General features: G+C 38.5%; 1 protein-coding gene across 10 annotated transcripts in view; it reads left to right on the forward strand.

Annotated features, from left to right (window-relative positions):
* Positions 1 to 2,009: 2,009 nt before the first annotated feature.
* Slco1b3 (solute carrier organic anion transporter family member 1B3) overlaps positions 2,010 to 22,088 on the forward strand; it is a 79,841-nt gene continuing 59,762 nt past the window's right edge. For 2 of the 10 annotated variants that reach the window (XM_076568193.1, XM_042274258.2), the window contains exons 1-2: positions 2,012 to 2,090; positions 18,608 to 18,763. Coding sequence is in view for 5 of the 10 variants with exons in the window: in XM_042274258.2 (XP_042130192.1) it covers positions 18,680 to 18,763 (84 nt within the window). In the remaining 5 variants the exon portion in view is untranslated. Of the gene's footprint in view, positions 2,091 to 14,272; positions 14,396 to 18,607; positions 18,764 to 22,088 lie in introns of those variants that run through there. The other 8 variants (XR_013050218.1, XR_013050217.1, XR_013050220.1 and 5 more) reach the window with 6 other exon arrangements.

Genomic DNA, 22,088 nt, shown 5'->3' on the forward strand with positions numbered 1-22,088 from the left:
TGTAAGTGCCCATTGCTACCTTGTACAACCTGGTTAGCAGATTCTAGAGGAAGAATCTGTTTATTCAAGTCTATATGGGTACCTTGTAATCCTGGATAGTGGATTCCAGAGAAAGAATCTTTTTATGTAAATCTTCATTGCTACCTTGAAAAGCCTGTATCAGTCCCAATAATGACTCATCTTTGTTATTATTATTAAACCAGTATTTCAATGCTATGTGAATTATTACGGTAAATGCCAGAATGGTATATACTAAATATGCCCTAGGAAAATTGTATATTTCCTGTAATATTTCATCCATCATATAAGCAAAAAGGTTCTTAAATCCTTGTGAAGTAATGTTATCTGGCATATTTTGAGAAATACTTAAAATTTGTAAAGAAAAATTTATTGATTTGTTTATTTATTAATCAGTTTTAAGGTGTAAAATTATCGAGTACTCTCATTGCTTGTGTTTCCATCCTTGCTATGGTTTTTGGGGTGTTGTAGTGCAGTTCGGCCAGCAGGTGTCGGTGGTGTGACGCTAAAGCACGTCCTGCTGAAGTCTTTGGCCTGTTTTAGCTTAAATAGGCTACAGAGCAAGTTCAGTAAGAGGGCAGCTGTGGACATTCGCTGACAGGCATCCATGGTGTAGCATGGAAGACCTGTGGCAACCCAGGCCGGCACCCACGGTGAAGCGAAGAAGATCGCAAGCTTTTGACCAAGGGCCAAACTCAGCAGCTCACTAGCAGGCAGAACCGCCAGTCTGGGGGCTAAGCTTGTTTCAGGACTGGACTCAGCTGCTCCCTTGCATGGTGGGGATGCAGTGGCTTCCTTGCACTGTGAATCGAACCGCACTTGCCACAGAGGTGTTTCTCTGGTGCCCACCTGCGCTTGGCAAGTGGCACCCACTAGGTATAGTCAGTGGCTATACGGAACCCAGTGTGGGGAGGGGGATCCATGCCTGTGAGCTGGGGGGGGGGGAGAGAGGAGAGGAGCAGTGGTGCCCATTTGGTGGTAGGTGGAATGTGTAACCACTGGGTCCCCAAGAGGAGCGGGGATTTTAAAGGATACAGGGAAGCATGGAAAGTGTGCCATAGCACCCAGGGAGGCAACCCAGCTGTTTGGAGTTTGCCCCACATTGGGTGCCAAATATAATGGCAATTAGTGAGGCAATTCCACATAGTTTATCTGGTAATTAAAAGAGGTTTATTTCAGGGGTAACTTACAGCCACTAAGGGGTCAACTACAGGATCTGGGAGAGGTGAGGTGCAGTCCAGTGTGGTTCTCTGAAGAACCCTGACTTGGTCTGCACTCCAGCCTACAGGTCCATGAAGAGCCAAGAGAGCAAGCACATATGCATGTCGTGTCTTAAGGGGTTTCATCTTGGCCACATCCCAGGGGCAGGTCATAGACAAGTGTGTTACTTGCTGCCACACTAGGAGCAGTGTTTCAAGGTCGAAGCTGGAACAGCTATCCCCTACAAAGTATGACTTCTGAGGCAGGCTCAACCAAAAGTGAGCTGAACACTACCAGCTGGGGGTCAATTATTCAAGCACAGAGGCCTCTGGGGTACATTTTATAGCCAAACCACAATAAGGATCTTTTCAAAAGGAAAACCAAAGCTATTGATTAGAGTCTACATTGAACTATGTGTGAAGCCATTAGACAAAGTTAGCAGAACAGTAAAAGTAGGGAACCATGGAGTTGACGTGGGCTAGCTTCCTTGAGAGACATGTGTCATAGGTTTTTTAGGCTAGAATCCATGGCACCTGGTGCACTGTGTACCTTTCCATTCTTGAGAGACTGACACACTCCTTAGGCAGTGAAGCATTCAGGCCTATATGTGATTCTCTGCATGTTCCCTTGGAAGTCAATGAAGCATGAAAGCTTGACACCAATTTTGTGGTTCCTGTATAGTTTACAAAGGTCATTGTGTTTTGGCAACTATAACTGTATTGATCCTGGCAATTGCCATTATATTCTGTTTCTGATAAAGGTATAAAAAGTCTGATTGCTCTCAATAAAAACTGTCACAGTCTCAGTCTTGCTGTGGCCCTCCAACCAGCCTGGTTTGATTCTTCATGGCCGTATCAGTTGACCTTGCTTTAGTAAGTAAGCAAAGACATTTCGGGTGATGCCAAGAACAGGGACCTGAAATATGGGAATTTAAGAAAAAATAAGAAAAGGAGGAACTCCTGGAAACCATGTACACACATGGATAATAAGGAATAAGGCAGAAACATTCATTGAAGGTAAAAAGGTGGGGCAGGCAGGGTCAAAGGAGTGACGTTTGCTTGCAGAAGTCCTGCAGACTTTGTAGCTGGAGGGAATAGTTAAAGCAGGTCACCATCAGTTGATGAAATTCCTGGGGTTCATTAGAGAGCTTCGGCCTTCTTTCCCTGAAGAGGGATCTCTGGATCCTACCACTTGGTCCTGGTTAGGAAGAGTAATTGAGAGAGAATTAGATGTGAGCAGTTCAGAAAACAAAAATTTCTAATGATGCTTTCCAGCTTTGGAAAGACATATTTAACATTAAAAATGAAAATGATAAGGAACAGGTGGAACTAACATTTGAAATAGAAGACAAATTAGAATTTGAAGATATATTATCCAGAATCTCCCCCTGTGATGAGATTGAGGTTCTTTCTCCTCCTTGTGCTGACTTTGCCCCCAGGCTCCCAACCTCCAGCTCCAATTTTCTCTGTCCCTAAAACCTATCCATCAAGTGCAGTTCCTGATAGCATGGAAACTTCTTTTTGATGCTTTACTTAATCTCTTACTGGGGTTATTAAAGAAATTTATCATCCGCTGATAAGAAAATTAATTCCTTTTAAGTCAGGGTACAGGTCTCTGATACAAGAGGCTCTGAATTGTGACCAGGAGATGGGAGAAGACTTGGGGGGTGTTCTCTTTTCCTGGTGAGTGAAACACCTGATCCTAATAGCCTGAGACAAAGAGTTAGAAATTGTGTGCCCGTTTCATTGAACACTATTAAGGATCTTAAGTAGGCTTGTACTCAATATGGACCAACTGCTCCTTTTACATTGTCTTTCCTTGATTCTGTTTCTGAGGATGCTTTTCTTCCCTCTAACTAGAGGATCCTGGCAAAATCTTGTCTTACTGGGGGCAATATTTATTGTGAAAGACTGATTATTCAGAAAGACTCTAGGACTAAGCTATGAGAAATCAACAAAATAATGTGCCCATAACTTTTGAAATGTTAACAGGAGAAAGCATTCATAGTGATGCTCAATGACAGATTGCATATCCTCCTGAAGCTTGTTTGGCGTTAAGGGTTTGGTATATGTTACCAGATTCTGGAAAAAGGAGAGAATCATGGAGTTGGCCCGACTTAGCTGCCTTGGGAGACATAGGTTTTCAGGTTAGAGTCCATGGCACCTGCTGTACTGTGTACCTTTCCATTCTTGAGAGATTGATGTTTAGGCAGTGAAGCATTCAGGCCTCTTTGTGATTCTCTGCATGTTCTCTTGGAAGTAAATGGAGCATGGAAGCTTGACAGACAGTTGGGCTTAGACACCAATCTTGTGTTCTGTGTATAGTTTACAAAGGTCATTGTGTTTTGGCAACTATAACTATATTGATCCTGGTAATTGACATTATATTCTGTTTCTGATAAAGGTATAAAAAGTCTGATTGCTCTCAATAAAAAAATATTGTCACAGTCTCAGTCTTGCTGTGGCCCCTCCAACTAGCCTGGTTTGATTCCTCATGGCCATGTCATTTGAATGCTTACAAGTAACATGATATGGCATACTTCACATAAGGATGACTATGGCCAGTCTGTAGAATTGTACATGAGGACTTCAGGATGGGGGAAAGGAGTGGCAGGTGATAAGGAAACAATCTGGGATGTATAATTGAGAACACGGTAGTAATTAGAAACCATTGTGGTAGATGTGGAACTTATAAGAAATAGACAAACATGGTATGTACTCACTCATAGGAGGATACTAGATGTAAAACAAAGATGACTAGACTGCTACTCACATCACCAGGGAGGCTACCTGGAAAACAGGACCCCAAGAAAGACACGGGGATCACCCAATGACTGAGAAATGGATGAGATCTACATGAACAGCCTGGACATGAGTGGGGGTAATGAAGGGTGAGGGTTGAGGGAAAGAGAGCTTGGGGGAGTGGAAGATCCCAGCTGGATCAAGAACAGACAGAGAGAACAAGGAATAGGAGACCATGGTAAATGAAGACCACATGAGAATAGGAAGAAGCAAAGTGCTAGAGAGGTCCACAGAAATCCACAAAGATACCCCCACAATAGACTGCTGGCAATGGTGGAGAGACAGCCCAAACTGATCTACACTGGTGATAGGATGGCCAAACACCCTAATAGTCATACCAGAAACCCCATCCAATGACTAAGGGAACTGGATGCTAGGCCCTGGGTGGAACTCCAGGAGTCCAATTGGCGAAAAAGAGGAGGGTTTATATGAGCGAGAATTGTTGAGACCAAGGTTGGATAAAGCACAGGGACAAATAGCCAAATGAATGGAAACACATGAACTATGAATCAATGGCTGAGGGGCCCCCAACTGGATCAGGCCCTCTGAATAGGTGAGACAGTTGATTGGCTTGATCTGTTTGGGAGGCATCCAGGCAGTGGGACCGGGTCCTGTGCTCAGTACATGAGTTGGCTATTTGAAACCTGGGGCTTATGCAGGGACACTTGGCTCAGCCTTGGAGGAGGGGACTGGACCTGCCTGGACTGAGTCTACCAGGTTGATCTCAGTCCTCTGGGGAGTCTTTGCCTTGGAGGAGATGGGAATGTGGGGTGGGCTGGAGGGAAGTGGAGAGGGGTGGGTAGGGGGAGAACAAGGGAATCTGTGGCTGATATGTAGAACTAAATTATATTGTAAAATTAAATTAAATTAAAAAAGAAATAGATGCTGAATAATTTTGCACTTATATATGAAGAAGAAATGAGGCATTAAGATTGATTCCTGAGTGTTGCATGGTGAAAATACCAGGGGAGAAGTACAGTTCAATGCAATGGAAACTGCTTAAAGAGGAGGTTTGGGGTGGAAGATACAGAGACCAGTATAGAAAGGGATAAGTGTGGGATACCTGTCAACTAAGCACAAGAGAGGGGCACCAAATAAATTAACAGCAAAACATAGTGTTTAGAAGTAAATCTAAATCAGTGATTAAAATAGTAAATTAACATAAGCAGCATTTTAGACATGAAAATTATTGTAGCCATCAAAATCTAGTGGCTTAATTTTATTTAAGATACTGAAGAAAACACCACGTGAAAGAGATAGGCAGTGAAATAAAAGGAAAGCTATGAGAGATGTGTCCTAAAAAATATTCTCAGCAGGGGTGATGATCAACTCTGAAGATGCTGGCAACATTTCACACCAGGCAAGGAAAACCACACCTAGAATTTAGACAAGGTATGATCTAGGCCAGAGTAGTTGAGGTGCAAAGTTTGGGTGGGGGACATGAGATTAGATTGTATTCAAGAGAGAATTTGAGAAAAGAAAATTAAAATAATAGTTATAAATAAACCTTCAAAGTTTTCTTTAATTGAAAAATAGAATAGATATTAATCCCTTACTCCAAGAATTGTTGGCAAAGGACATTTTCCATTCTGTAGACAATGTCTTCCCTGTTGATTGTTTCCTTTGCAGTGCAGAAGCCCTTTAATTTCCCGTAATTCCATTTGTCAATTCGTGATGTCTTGTGATATTGGAGTTCTTTATCAGGAAGTCCTTATCTGTCTGTCTTAATAGCTTGATTTTTTTTTTCATCTAGAAGTTTCCAAATTTTAGGTCTTACATCAATACTTTACATTAATTACCTTTAAGTTAGTAAACAAGTCTAGAATGTTTACCATAACAAAGACTGAGAGAACTGTTGGCAGAATCTTGAATTGCTTTAGGGAAGGGTAAGAGATATCCTTGATCAAAATAGTCTTGCACCCTCTGCTAATGAGTGCTTTGGCTACTTGAGGAGGATTATACTTCCATATTGTTAAGACACTTAACATAAGTTAGAATCACTGCTGCTGTGATAAGAAGTCATTACCAAAATCAACTGGGTGAAAAAAGGGTTCGTTCATTTCACTCACAGTACCATATAACAGCTCATCATCAAAAGCAGTAAGGTCAGGAACTCACATAGGGATAGGGCAGGAACCTGGAGGCAGGAGCTGATGCAGAGGCTATGGAGTGTTGATGATTACTGGCTTGCTTCCCATGGCTTGCTCAGCCTGCTTTCCTATAGAACCCAGGACCGCTAGCCCAGGGAAGGTACCACCCATAATGGGCTAGGTCCTCTCCCATCAATCACTAATTAAGAAAAGGCCCTACAGGCTTCTCTGCAGCTGAATCTTATGGAGGCATTTTCTCTGTTGAGGCTCCCTCGTCTCTGATGGCTCTAGCTTGTGTCAAGTTGACATAGAAGTAGCCAGAACACATATGAATTTTAGAATTATTTTGACTAGTTTTGCAAAAAGTATAATTTGAGTTTTATGGAGATTGCATTGAATCTATGTTGCTTTCAACAATATAGTCACTTTTTACAATGTAATTCCTTCAGTCATGAGCTTGGGAGGTCTTTCTACCTGCAGTGCTACCATGATTTTTTTTCTTCAGGATTGTAAAGTTTTCTTTATAAAGATCTTTCACTTTCTTACTTAAGTCTCTTCCTAGGTATTTTATTTCTATATTTATTTATTTATATATTTATTTATTTATTTGAGCTATTGTGGGTCACATATATTTTCCTGATTTCTTTCTCAGAAAGCTCATCTTTTTCAATGTGGAAAGTCTGCTGAGATTAGTAAGTTGATTTTGTACTCTACTACTTTGCTGAGGATGTTTATCAGTTCTGAAGGCTTTCTGGTGGAACCTATACAGGTTGTGTAACTGTAGAGTTATCTAGAGATGTGGATATTTTGACTATATATATATATATATATATATATATATATATATATATATATATCCCTTTCATTTCTTTCTGTAAAATTTATAAATAACTGCAAAAATTACAGGACAAAACTTAAATCATCTAGTAAATAAGTGGGCCAATATACTAAGCAGATACTTGTCAAAAGAAGAACCATAAGTGGCTAGTAAATGTTTGAAAATGATGTTCAATATCCTCAACTGTCAGGGAAATACAAATTAAAAATTATTTAAGATTACATTTCACCTACATCTAATGGCTATCAAGAAACAAAAATGCAGGGAGGAGGGGCTTGGTCTTGCCTCAACTGAATGTACCAGGCTTTGCAGTCCCTGCTATGGGATGACTTACCGTTTTGGAGGAGGGGATTGGGGGTAGGCAGGGGTAAAAGCCAGGTGGGAGTGGGAGGTGGAATGAGAGGGGGATCTATGGTATATAAAATTAAAAAAAATGTTTTAAATTAAAAAAGGTTTAAAAATGTGGAGAAGGAGAAAAATTGTACACTATTGGTGGGAATGTAAAATAATGCAACAACTATGGAAGTTTCTCAAAAACCTAAAACTGGAACTATCCTGTGACCTAACACTCTCACTCCTGGAATTAGGCCAGAAGGACTCTAAGTCAATATACACTATAAATGCTTGAATATTCATGTTTATAACTAAACTATTCACAACATCCAGTAAAGAACCAGCCTAGATGTCCATCAACAGATGGAAAGTTAATGAAATAATCAAATTAAGCAAAATAAGTGAGACTCAGAAAGACAAGTAAGATTATGAAACTAGAAGAGGGAGTTTCTTTTCTCTTTACTCTTTGCTTTTTGGGGGCCTGCCACCCAGCTCCCAAATAATCACACGGAGACTTATTATCTCTTATGAATGCTTGGCCTTATCTTGGCTTTTTTCTAGCAAACTTTTCTTAAATTACCCCATCTACCTTTTGCTTCTGGGCCTTTATCTTTCTCTGTTCTGTACACCTTTCTTTACTTGTTACTCTGTGACTTGCTGTGTAGGAAGGAGGCTGGCCCCTGATGTTCTCCTCCTTTTCTTGCTCCTCCTGATCCACCTCTCCCCAGATTTCTCCTCTTATTTTATTCTCTCTGCTTGCCAGCTCTGCCTATACTTTCTCCTGCCTAGCTATTGGCCATTTAGTTCTTTATTAGACCAATCAGGTGTTTTAGGCAGGCAAAGTAACAGAGCTTCACAGAATTAAATAAATGCAATATAAAATAACAAAACACATTTTTGCATCATTAAATAAATATTCCATAGCATAAACAAATGTAGCACATCTTCAACTCATATTCCACAACAAGGGAGATCTTAAGAGAAGGTAAAAGCATACATTGACAAGCAAGCAGTCTGAGGACTATTTGGGGCAGTAAGGGAACCACCAAGAGGAGGTCAGAAGTTAAGTGTGAAGAAAGTCCAAGGATGAATAATAACAAGTGTCCTAATGAAACCCATTATTCAATATGTCAACTTCATAAAAATTTATGAAGATAAAACTATAAAATATAAAAGAAGAAAATGATAATACCTAGGCAAAGATTGGGATCAAAAGAGAAATGTTAGAAAATGAGGAGTTAAAGAAAGGTTATAAGCTGATGGGGGTAGTACTGGGAGTTTTGGAAAGGGAAAAATGATATGCTTACAAACACAAGGCAAGAGAGAACTCCTAAACCAGTGGAGGGTGTCCTTAACTGGTGCACAAGTTACTCAAGACAGAATATGGGAAACTGTTGCTATAGACCGACAGCCAGAGTAGAGAGCAGTTTTCTATTTACTAGTGAAACCAGTGGTGAATCCCAGCTAGGTTTACAAGCAAACACTTTAGAATTTTGAAGGTAACAAGGAAAGTACAAAACATTGACCCAGAAGGCAAGAAACCATGGATCTTGAGAATACAACTAAATTCTGAGGTTTAAATTCAAAGTCAGAATAGTTGAGATTTAGTTCTTCAGGGACTCATGTTTTTTGGTGAAATATCTGACAGAATAAGTATGTGGACTGTAGATCACAGAAGAATTTCTGAGTCTAAGGAACTGGTGATGCTGTCCTTTATACCAACATAATGGGAGTTTCAGTGGTGGTATGACAAAGTTTAGGAAATTCCCTTAGGAGTTAGTAGACATCAAGCCTTTCAGAGAAAATATGGTTGAAAGAGTAGAAGTCAAGTTATTAGGATTGTCTTTAAAGTATGGAAATCAAACAGTTGGACTAAGGAGATGGCCAAGTGGGTCAACTCATTAGGGATTATGATGGATCTCCAAAACCCAGGTACAATGTCATGGTAATACATATCTGTACCCCATCAATGGAGATGTAGAGAATGGCAGATCCATGAGTCTTTCTGGCCATCCATCAACCCAAAATTGTAAGATCTGGGTTTAGTGAGAGCCCCTGTATCTAGAGAAAAAAACTAAGGAAGGTGGAAAGTAACTGAGGAAGACACCCAGTGCCAACCTCTGACCCACATACATCTGTTTGCACACACATACACATATAAAGAAGGAAATCAACAGTTGTGATATGAATTACATTTTCATATATTAACTTTATATCAGGTTATAATTGCCATGTAAGTGGGAGTGACTTAAAGCTTGGCAAATGATTTCAAGGAAAAAGAAATGTACTCAATTTATTTATTTAATTTACTTATTTTACATCCCAACTGCAATTTTCCCTCCCTCCTCTCCTCTCATTCCCTCCCTCACCTCCCTTTCATCCCCTCCTCAATCCACTCTTGCTATGGTTTTATTCAGAAATGGGCAGACCTCCCATGGGTATCAACAAAGCATGGCATATCAAGTTGCAGTAAGACTAAGCACCTCCCCTTGTATTAAGGCTCAGAAAAGCAGCCCAGGATAAGGAATAGGTTCCCAAGAGCCAGCCAAAGTGTTAGGGACAGATCCCACTCTCATTGTTAGGAGTCCCACAAGTAGACCAAGCTACACACTGTCACATATATGTAGAGGGCCTAGGTCAGTCTGATGCAGAATGTTGTTGGTTCAGACTCTATGAGTTCCTATGAGCCAGGTTAGTCATTTCTGTGGGTTTTATTGTGATGTCCTTGACCCCTCTGGCTCCTATAATCAATCTACCCTCCCTCTCTTCAGCAGTGTATTTTTTTTTATCTGAAATTCAAACCTGGATTCCCAGGCATGTAAAGGGAAAATGGAAAGGAAGCAACAGAGTGAAGCAAGTTTGAAAACAGACCATGTAAGTCTAGTCTCAAACATTGCAGGGAAGAGTAGTAATAAAACATCCATGCAGTTGGAAGATTTCTCTGGTCCTGCCAAGCCCCTGCAGTCCTGCAGCTGCTTATAAAATAATCACTCAGGAGCTTATATTAATTATAACTGCTTGGCTATTAGCTCAGGCTTATTATTGACTATCTCTTACACTTAAATTAACCAATAATTCTTATTTATGTTTAGCCATGTGTCTTGGTACCTTTTCTCAGTTCTGTCTTGTCATGTTGCCTCCTCTGTGCCTGACTGGCAACACCTGCCTCAGCCCTTCCTCTTCCAGAATTCTCCTCATCTGCTTACCCCTCCTAATCTTCCTGTCTGACTACTGTCCAATCAGCATTTTATTTATCAACCAATCAGACCAACACATATTCACAGCACATCTACCTGCAGAGGTCACATTGTAGAAACGCTGGTATCTTCAGGGAAGGGTCAACTTTAAGTGCCAGCAAGAAGATGATGTGGGAAAATTCTGAGAAGAGGTTGAAAGTAAAGATACTTTTATTTATAAAGATGGGAGACAAAACCAGGACTATGTAGCCCAGGGAGAGATTAGAAGAGAAAAGATGAGTGACCAGGGGCCCCTTGCTATGGTGGTGATTAATACGAGAGATAATTGCTAGTGATAAGCTTAGTCTCCTGTGATGTAGGAACTTTGAGCATCAGTGGTGGGTAGAGGCAAAGGATCCATGTATAAGGAGGTAGCTTGTTGAGGCTCATTGCATGGGAGGTGTTTTGAGTTAGGCAGTGGCAAGTTGGCTCTGTATCTGGAAACTTTCTCTTGAGATGTATGAAGTTAGCTACCCAAGACTCTGAATCCAAATACTACTGGAAAGAAAACACACTGGGAACATTTTTATGTATTCATTTTGTAGAAACGGGCTGCTTTAACATTTGTCATACGTGAATGAGATAGAATGAATGTGGCAAAGTATTGATTGTAGAATGTGCCAAGTATGCCAGTTCCTTACTCCAGATATTCACTTTTTACTTGAAAGACATGGAAATGCTCAGCAAGACATAGGTTACCCAGTACATACCCGTAAGTAAGCAGCAAATACCAGTTCCTATCAAAGTCTACCAGACTTCAAAGTCTGCTATTTCATCACTACTTCTGGACAGCTCTGAAATAAATATTGACAGACTTTAAGGAAAGCTTTTGCAACCTTTTTGATCTGTAGCAATTCGAATGATATTGATCTCAAAAGGACTTGTGCAATGGTTCTCTTATGACCCCTACTGTTTTCTGATGAGCAATCTCGTTGACTTAAGGATTTGAGGAGAGCAAGCGAAGCAGAGGAAAATGTTCTTTGGGTTCAGAAAACATTCTGAGATTTCATCAGGACAGCTTTTGTCCAGAGTTGGAAAGAGTCTTAGTTAATCTGACTGATTTGATCTTCCTTTTGTGCACATATTTCATCCAAAGCAAGTTTTATGCCCTAAGTGAAATGAATGTTTGAGAAAGCCATTATGAATTTGTTCAAGCCATCTACCCAAGCTGAATGAAAGCACATACATTAAAATGATGAAACAGGCTCAATAACTCAGTACAGATCTCTCACAAGCCAACATTATGCAGAAACAGCTGCATGTTTATTTGGAATGTGTATCTTTTTCAGTGTAGTGGTGCATCCTTGATAATTCCAGCATTTGAAAGGCTGAAGCAGGAGAATTCGACATTCAAGAGCCAGCTGGAATACATAGGAGGATCTTGTCTAGAACAAATAAAGCCTTCCTTATGGCTTGTTGGATCTGAATCTCCTCTGTGGACCATTTTGTAGTAAAGATCCCACAGAAGTCCAGGATGCAGACAGGGATATTTGGAGCAAGTTTTACAGCCTTGACGCAGACAGGGATATTTGGAGCAAGTTTTACAGCCTTCCTAGGCTCCCCACACACTTCCTAACCCTTCTTCTCCACTCTTTGCCTACTCCTAATATTGATATGTTTTGAAAAATTAACAAGGAATACTAACAATATGTCAAATGACTGAGAAATGGAGACTAAATATATGTTATTACAGTTTTATTGAGTGTCTTATAAGAATGATCCAAGGTGACAATATGTACATATGCATGCATGCACAAGGGCACACACACAGACACACAGACATACAGGAAAGAGATAGATAGATGATAGATAGATAGATAGATAGATAGATAGATAGATAGATAGAACATGAGTCCACATAACTTCAGTTACTTAATATTTGACAAAGATACCAAAAGGTTAACTTGAGAAAAGAATCTTCAACAAATGGTGCTAGAAAAACTAGATGTCCACATGCAAAAGAATGAAACCAGACTCATATTTATCACCTTGCACAAAAACTAACTCCAAATTGATCAATGATCTAAACATGAAACCTAAAATACTGAAATTGATCAAAGAAAACATAGGCAGTACCCTACATAATATGGGCATTAAAAAAGGAACTTCCTGAATAGAACTCCATTTGCCCAAGAATTAAGGCCAACAGTAGACAAGTGGGACTTCATAAAAGTAAAAAGATTTTGCACAGCTAAAAAAGAATCAACCAGGTGATGAGGAAGCCCGCAGAAGTAGAGAGAAAATATGTTACCTATATATCTGGCAGATGTATGGAGGATTAAATATTTAGAATATATTACATTGATAAATTCCCCCTATGAAGCCAGTATTATTCAGATAACAAAACCAGGCAATGGTACCATGGAACAGAAAAGTAAAGACCAAGTTTGATGAACAGAGATACAAAAATTCTCCACAAAATACTTGCAAATTGAACTCAAGCACATATTAACACAAATATTATGACCAAGTGGCTTTACCCCAGAAAGGCAAGGTTAGTTCAGCCAATGTAAACCAATAAATGTAATACCTAATATAAATAACTTAAGGACAGAAAACACACAATAATTTCAATTGCTGAAAAGGTATTTGGCAATGTTCAAAATGCCCTCATGATGAACATCCTGGAGATATTAGGAATAGATCAAGCATACCTTAGAACAATAAAGGCTATATATAAAACAAACCTAGAGCCAAACATTAAATTAAATGGAGACAAATTGGGAACATATCTTCTAAATTAATGACAAGAGAAAGAGGTCCATTCTGCCGTTTCTTATTCAACATAGTTCTCAAATCTTAGCTATAGCAATTAGACATGTTGAAGTCATTAGTGGAAAGAAAATAGGAAAGTAAATTGTCAAATTATTTTTATTTGCAGATGGCATGATTTCTATACTTTAAGATCCTATTGTGTCTACTAGCCAACTCTTAGATATCACAACACCTAAAGTAGAAGTGCAGGATATAAAATCAATATAAAAACCAGCAACCTTAATACATGCCAGCAATGTGCTCTCATAGGAAAAAAATAGAAAAAAAGAAAAAAATAGAAAAAATTGCTCCAAAACAATAAGAGCTTAGGTACAATCTAACCAAAGAGATGATAATTGTACAATGACAGTGGTTATTTGAGAGGCTTCCTTCATCTAGCTGTGCAATGTTTTTATTTTGAGTCCATTATGATGAAATGATTTTATAATTACATAAAATATTTTAAGGACTCTATCCAGGTACTAAGCAATGCTGCAAAATTTCCTTTGGAAATAAAACAACCTTTACGTTTCAAAATTACATTGGGTTCTTTTCCATTGGGAAGAGTTTTAAATACCTCACATAATATGTTGTATTTATATTTCCAAAGAAAATAATGTGCAAAAAATAAAAATAAACAATTCACAATGCCAAAAAAGAAAAGAAACTGGCTTGAGAAAAGTCAATTAATCATGTATAGAAAAAATATAGTAAGACTTCATTGGCTTGCATACAGCATGGAGTAAATTCAACATTCAATTTTTTTGGTTTCAAAAAAATAAAGTTGTGTTAATACTCAAAAAATGGAAATAATGTGCAACCAATACAACTGAATAAAAACTGCAAATCCCTTCTAAGAATGAAGCATATTATTTTAGTATCAGTGTAAGATAATGTATAAATTCTGAGGAATTTTTAATACAATCTTGAAACACAGGAGTCAGGAGTGAATTTCTAGCTAGATTTTTGTTTGTTTTGTGCAATTTGTGTAGAACAGTGACCTGAGAAGATAGTTAATCATCATTGGACTGATAGGGAAAAAAAAAGGCTGAGTGACTTTAAAGAGGAACTTTCCGGGAGGATAATGTTGGCCATGCTACAAGTGCTGTAGAAGTCTGAGTTCGGGTAAGATATTTTGAGACTGCTTTCAACATTTTTTCAGTGTATAATATTTCTATCCAATACAAAAGAAAGATTTGGGGTATTGTGGTACATGGTATAAGTTGTGTGGCTTGTGTCTTCTATGCAGCTTTCACAACCTGTTACCAGTCCATTCAGGAGATAGACATGGTCAGGTTTCCACAGTCTCAAGTTATAGTTAGTAAGAGGTAATTTAAAATAGAGTTGGTAAATCTAGTTGGTAATCTCACTGAAAATTTTTACTGTCAAAGGAAGATAGAGCATGTGGATCCCCAGGTCCACAGGAAAGGTGAAAGTGAGTCCCATTTTCCTTCTCCTCCTCGGTTCCTTGGGCAGATTGACTTTTGTCTGTGTTGTATTCATGTGACACATGAGTAGTAAATGCAGACATACAGTACAGAGGTCAGGAGATTCTGACCTGCTTCCTCTCAGTCTACCCAGAAAGACTGTGTTCTCCTCAGGGAATATTAGCATGGTACATTCAGATGTCTGTGGTCATCTGCAAATGTTCTTTGTTTGAAATACTCTTCTTAGTCATTTAGAACCAAGAAACAACACATTCAGATAAAAATACATTCCACATCTCTAAATGAGTCTTTAAGTTCAAAGATACAGAAAATGATGTCATCTGATTCAAACCAGACTGACCTTCTTACCTCCAGGTTACTTATGAATCAGTTTACAGCTTAATGTTTATGAGAAACTTGGAACAAATATTTATCTTTCCACTGTTTTTCTGCATATTTTCCCCCAAGGTCAAGAAGTATGCAGAATTAGTCTGTCTGAGAAAGGAGGGGGAAATATAGAACGTGATGCTGTTATGCTCGAATGATTCATTCATCACTGGAATACAGAACTAGAGTAGTTGTTTTGGTGGAAGTAATGAGAATATTAAAGAGAGATGATTAGGGAAGATATACAACCTGTAAATGAGGAAGATTTCAGGTTAGGAAGAAACTTCAAAAGGGTGGAGAGCAATCTGCTTGAAGTGGTGGCTACATGTGTAGAGGGCTTTGTGAGTAGATTGAAAATAAAACTATAAACAAGAGCTGGGCTTAGGTTGTGAGGACACCAGATGGGAACTATAAATTGTATTTTGCATAGTATAGGGTTGTCTGCAAGATTCCAAGGCCAGATGGAGTGTGTATGTGGAGACAGGCAAGGATGGAGGAAAAGAACTTCATTCATTGCAGGATGAATTTGGATGGGAGAGCTGAAACAGCTGCCTCTAGGGATTTGGGAATATATGAAAAACATAGGTGTAAAGCAAAGCAAGACAATCTACTATACAAGCCATGCCAACATGAGATTACCTTGTAAAAGCTATTTCCTAATGTTTAATCTTGAACAAAGACATGAATGGTAAAATGCTGGAAAACTTATTGAAGAATTTCTTATAATGTCAATGCAACACATAATCAATTTTCTGCTCTTGCCTCTCCACTCAGGAGCTGAACAGAAGCATGCACTAGGTTGTTTGGGACACGTGAAAAAAATGAAATGACTGTAGTTCACTTATTTGTTTACAGGCGTGCATTTCTGTGGTCTGCATAGGTTTAGAGTTTGCCAAAGCTGGCCTTGAATTGCCAGTCCTACTTCTCTGCCTCACAACTGCTAGGATTACAGGCATACACCACCAAGTGCTGCAATAACCACTTGTTACGATATAATGCGAAAGGAATAAATTTCAAAATATGTGGGAAGTAGAGAGCTAGTGTTGCAATTTTGTGTGTTATATTGTTAAGAAGTTCACTACTTAAAATATGGCAAAGTCTAGTCAAGGGTTCTTTCATGCAAAACTGGTAAAGACTGCAAGCAACTGAATTCATTCCACAAAACCCACATAAAAAAAAATCTAGATGTGGTGGTATGTGCTCATGATCCCAGTATTCATGGTAGAGACAGGTAGATCCCTGGAACTTGCTTTTCAGCTAGCCTAGTTTACTTGTGAGTTCCAGGCTGGTAAGATTCCCTGTCAAAAAAAAATGAGAAAAACAACAGCTGAGGTTGCCTTCTGATTGCCCCCCCTGACACACACACACACACACACACACACACACACACACACACACACACACGCATACAAATGCACTTGCACATAGATGACTATGCACACATTCATACACAAGGAAAGGAAAAAAGAAAATTAATGGATAATATACACAGTTGACCCTCCTTATTTATAGATTGTGTTTCATTGAATTTCCTATTCATGACATCCAAATGAAGAATGCTGGTGCTTTGTGGGTTACTAGCTTGAAAGCCTGGGTCACCCAGTTGACAGTGGAGGGCATAGGTAACTTCTTAGTGGAGGTTATAGGAGGTGAGGCCACACTTTGTCATTTGAGTGTCAACACAGGATCTGTTCACAATGTGTTTTGTAAATATTCTGCATTTTTGTGTGTTACAGTGTTACTAAGTTCACTACTTAAAATATGGCAAAGTCCATCAAGGGTTCTTTCATTCAAAAGTGCCTGACAGAGACCAAACCTATACATCTGAGTGCGTGCGTGCGTGTATGTGAGTGCGCGCATGCGTGTATGTGAGTGCGCGCGTGCGCGCGTGTGCGTGCGTGTGTGTGTGTGTGTGTGTGTGTGTGTGTGTGTGTGTGTGAAATAACCTTAAGGCTGCCTTGGCCTAGTATTTTATGCTCTACTACTTCATTGTTAATGATTTGAGCATATACTCAGGAAAGAACTTGTCAACAGAAAGGTCACCCATTAGTTAGTTGGTTAAACTGTTGTGACACAGGTGCCAAGGAATCTGCCCTCATGTGTCCTCTAGAATCGGTGTTTAGATGTTTTCAAATTCCATGGTCTAATCAACTTTACAGGTTGTAACTAGCATAATGACAATAAACTGTACACTTACCACATAGAAAACACACTGTAAAATGAGCACATCCCCCAAATCATATTTATATTTTTCTTCATCTATATATATTTTAGATACACAAATATGCCTTCATGCACATGTGTGTAAACAAGGGTATCTTTTCTAAATCTTAGTGAAAAACACGTTAGTTAATATAAATGAACTGAAGGAAAAAACTTGTTTATTTTCCTACTCTTAAGAACAGGGATTCAAGTTGGGTGGTGCACACCTTTAATCCCAGCACCCAGGAGGCAGAGACAGGTGGATCTCTGTGAATTCAAGGCCAGCCTGGTCTACAGAGCTAGTGCCATGACAACCAGTGCCACACAGAGAAACCCTGTCTCACAAAAAAAGGAGTAATAAAAAACACTTAAAATACAGTTTCTCTTATGCTTGACACCAAGCACATGTAGGAATTTACCTTATAGGTATGGAAATTCATAAATTTTGTTTCTCATATGAAGTAATTTAGAGTATATCAGTTGCTGATCCACATGGAACTGTTAAATACAGTATGGCCAATGCAGCCTGTTGTCTCTGTATAAAGGGACATGATGACCCTTTCTACAGATGATGTTTAATGTATAAAGCAGGAAAAGGAGCACAGAATGGTGTTGATGATACAGTACCATCCCTGTTATAAAGGAAAACACTATTTAATCAAATCCTCGGAAGACAATGACAAAACATAGGGAAGATTTTTGACTGTTTATAACCTCTGTGTTTTCAGTCATCTTCTCTCCTGGAGAATAAACGCTACTTCTCAAGATAAGTCAAGCATGGCCGTGTCTCTGATTCATGATTCACCAAGTGTGAACTCTACCGGCTTTCGCCGTGGATCTTCTCCTCTGTGGAACTGTCTTACACTATTGTTGTTATAAGTCATGGAATGATTTTTTTTCTGTTTATTTTGAGTATCTGTTATATGCAAGGCACTATTTGGCACTTTATAAAAATTTAAGGACAAATTTAATGTATGCTTTCCTTTCTTAGGCCATATAACCTAGACATGCAGAATGATATCAAAATTCTAGTTTCTATAATTTAATGTTTTCGTTCATTTCAAATATAAACAAATCATACTGAATTTATTGGTTTTAAATTTTTCTTCATAAATTTACCGATTTAAAGTTAAAAATCTCCCTGAGGTTAGAACTTCGCATTTTTCTTTCTCAATTTTGTGCCCAGCATTTACCTGGTTTAATGGTTGAGAATTAGTAAGTGCATCATATCAGTGATAGAAGGGTTGGTTTTGGCATGGTTTTTCTCATTTATCAATTGTATATGGTTAAAGTAAAATAAATGACACCTTTTCCCTCTCAGTAGGTAATCATTTCAACTGAAGTATTTATCAACAGTGACTGCAGACATTCTCATCACATCCACTATTCAATAATGGAGCAAACTCAGCATTCAAGCAAAACGGCAGAGGCCCAGCCTTCAGGACCAGAGAAAACAAGGCACTGCGATGGATCCAAGGTGGGATGAGTGTCACAGTTCCAAACAAGCTAAGTAAAGAGGGAGCTTTTACTTATAGAAAAGGAAGCAAGTTATTCAAAAGAACATTATGTTTCAAGTTAGAACTATCATTAAAGTATAAAACTTTAACAGCATGATCTACATCTTGATTTCAGTTCTTTAAATTTGGGTAAGGTTTTCCTTTGGTGTTATTTTTGACATTTGCATATTCATTAATATTGGAAATTTAGAAATACTTTGATATCCCCACTGGTTCTTGATGAGCCAAGAAATCTTTACAAATGTAGTTAAAATAAAAGATGTGTATGAGTGATATGTAAAATATTTTTAGAATCAACCTAAAATTCTACAGGATTAGTGCCTATAAGTTATTTTATAATCTCAAACTATTGAATTATTTTTACTTATTACTTTCTCAGTATTTTTTAAAAATTCTGATAATGAAAGAATATAGTCTGATGAGAGAGAATTTAGCATTAATAAATAGACCTGGCACCAAATCTAGTTGAAAACTTAATAAAGTATTTTAATTTTTCTTATCTGAAAACAATAATTCTGACCTTTGTTTTTGTTACAAAACTATGGGTAATCAATGACATAGGGAACTTCAAACACAGGAAAAGGTTTCCCTTCATGGTGTGACATGAAGACAAGTCATGAAAGGGGAAAAGCCACCCTAATCACTCACCTTATAAAATAAAAATCGGATGGGGGTGGGATGGGAGCAGGTGGGGAGAGTGGGAGAAGAGGAGGGAGGGGGCGGGTTGTATGTAAAAGGAAAGAAAGTCTTTTTTTTTTTAAATAAAAAATTCTAAAAAATAAAAACATATGGATGGACCCAAGACAAAGCCTCAAAATCTTGTCCAGGGCAAGACATCAACCATAGGCACCTCCAGCAGGTTAAGTTCCTGACCTAGCTGAGGTTGAGGTCTTCAGTAGCTGAATGCAGACAACAGAGATAATAATCAGTGGCAAGAATGTTGTAAAAGAAAAATCAGTCCTTTTTAACTTTGTCCAGGGAACATAAAGTCTATTTGTTTTGAGTAACTTCTGGCAAAGTCTGTTCTGATGAAATATCTGAATAATGTTTGAGCAGAAAGAAAGTCCTGAGCAGGTACTGGTTAATATAAGGCAGTGGCAATGTATCTTCTGGGTGTTATGCTGTGTTACAGTGGGTGGTTTCATTTGCATGTGTATAGTGAATTGATATCCCCTACAGAATTTCAGAAGAGGCTAAGTGTCAAGAGTTAGATGTTTATGTAAAGCATGTTACCTGCAGCCTAATCAAGAAGACAGAAAAAACAATAGTTAATAATGACTAACATTCATTGAACACTTACTGTGTGTCAGGTGCTAGTCTACTCTTTTATTCCTGCTAATTGACTTGTTCTTTATTATAATTCCATCAAACAGATATTATCTCCATTTTACAGATGAGGAAAAAAGCTTTAGGTGCACCAGAAAAAAAAAGGCTGTTTTTACATCTTGTTTACTTAGGTTTCTATTGCTGTGATAAAGACCATGACTAAAGTAATTTGGGAAGGAAAGGGTTTATTTCATCTAACATTTCCAGGCTACTGTCTATCACTGAGGGAAGACAGGGCAGAATTTAGCAAGACAGGAACCTGGAATCACAACTGAAGCAGAGACCATGGAAGAGTGATTTTACTGGTTTGCTCCCCATGGCTTACTCAGCCTGCCCGAGGATTGCGCCATCCCCAGTGGACTGGGCACTCTAGTGTCAATCATCAACCAAGAAAATTATGACCGGGCAGTGATGGTGCAACCTTTAATTCCAGCACTTGGGAGGCAGAGCCAGAAGGATCTCTGTGAGTTCGAGGCCAGCCTGGTCTACAGAGTGAGATCCAAAGACCCATAGACTTGCTTACAAGGAATCTGATGGAAGCATTTTCTCAAATGAGGTTCCTCTTTCCATTAACTCTAATTTATGCCAAGTTGACCAAAAATGTATCTATCCTAGGACTCAAAGCTTGTAGTTATTGTTCTTGGTTATTGGTCTATTGCTGTGAAAAGATACCATGATTAAGGCAACTCTTATAAAAGAAAGCATTTAATTAGAACCTTGCTTCCAGTTTTAGAGAGAGAGACTGGGCCTGGCATGGGCTTTAGAAATATCAAAGCCCACTCCTAGTGACACTCACTTCAGCAATGCCACACTTCTTAATCTTTCCCTAACAGTTTCACTGACAGGCGACAAAGCGTTCAAATATATGAGGCTATGGGGAACATTCCCATCTAAACCACCACAGTTGGGGAGCAAAGTCTTATTGCACATCCTATCATCTCAACTCTGTCTTATATCAATCACTAAAGTAACTGGAGTTATATAATGTTAGTAACTGTGAGATTCTATGGAAAGTTTAGAATTTGTCACTGGACTATTTACTTCTGTTTTCTCTATGTATTTGAAAATTTATCTTCATAGCAATTCAATCAGCATGAGTTACTCATCAGGTTTTCACACTTAATCAAGCCCATGATGTGCACAACCCACACTCCTGACTGGTATCCACAGATATAGTGGGTACAAATGTGTAAGAGTAAAGCAGATAATGAAGTCACATGGCAATATGTTTTGATACATGGTGACACTCTCTCAACCTTTGCATTGAGCTACCTAAGTTCCAGAGAGCTTACCACTCATTCTCTCAGCTCTTCAGATTCTTGTACCTCTGTAACACAGTAAACATCCTTTCTTCTATAGTACAAAACTATTATATTATCACCTCAAACCAAAAGAAGACAAGAGCAAAATTCTCCCTTTATGTCTTTATTCCCAATTTCTTTTCTAGACCAGAGTGAGTGAAGGATGAAAATCTTGTCATTATCCTCTGCACAGCACATGTGTAGCCTTCCTTTTATCAATGATCCTGACTAGGTCAGTACTTCTTTTAAAAACTGATGCATGTGTCTTGGCATATAGGATTGCTCAAAGTTCCTTGTTGACATTTGTGTTCCTTCAGGGAATTAAATCTTCTGCAAATTTAAGCACACATACAATGACATAAATTTTTTTTGTATCTAAAAATTACATTTGCTCTGCCACATTATCCATTTACCCAACCATGGCAAACAGTAATCTTCCTATAATCTCCACAGATGTACCGTTACATAATGTCATATGATTGAATTCAGCTGTATCAGACTGGCTATTATCACTTAATGATATGCCTTCAGGTTCTTTGGAGCATTTTAAAAAATTAGTTTATTGCTCATTTGTTTGTAATAATTAACAACACTCTACTGCTATTTTATTTTGCTGTGTGTGTACCAGAAGATATCGCAGTTGCTTTCACGTTTTATA

The sequence above is a fragment of the Peromyscus maniculatus genome, chromosome 3, assembly GCF_049852395.1.
Source record: "Peromyscus maniculatus bairdii isolate BWxNUB_F1_BW_parent chromosome 3, HU_Pman_BW_mat_3.1, whole genome shotgun sequence".
NCBI lineage: Eukaryota > Metazoa > Chordata > Mammalia > Rodentia > Cricetidae > Peromyscus > Peromyscus maniculatus.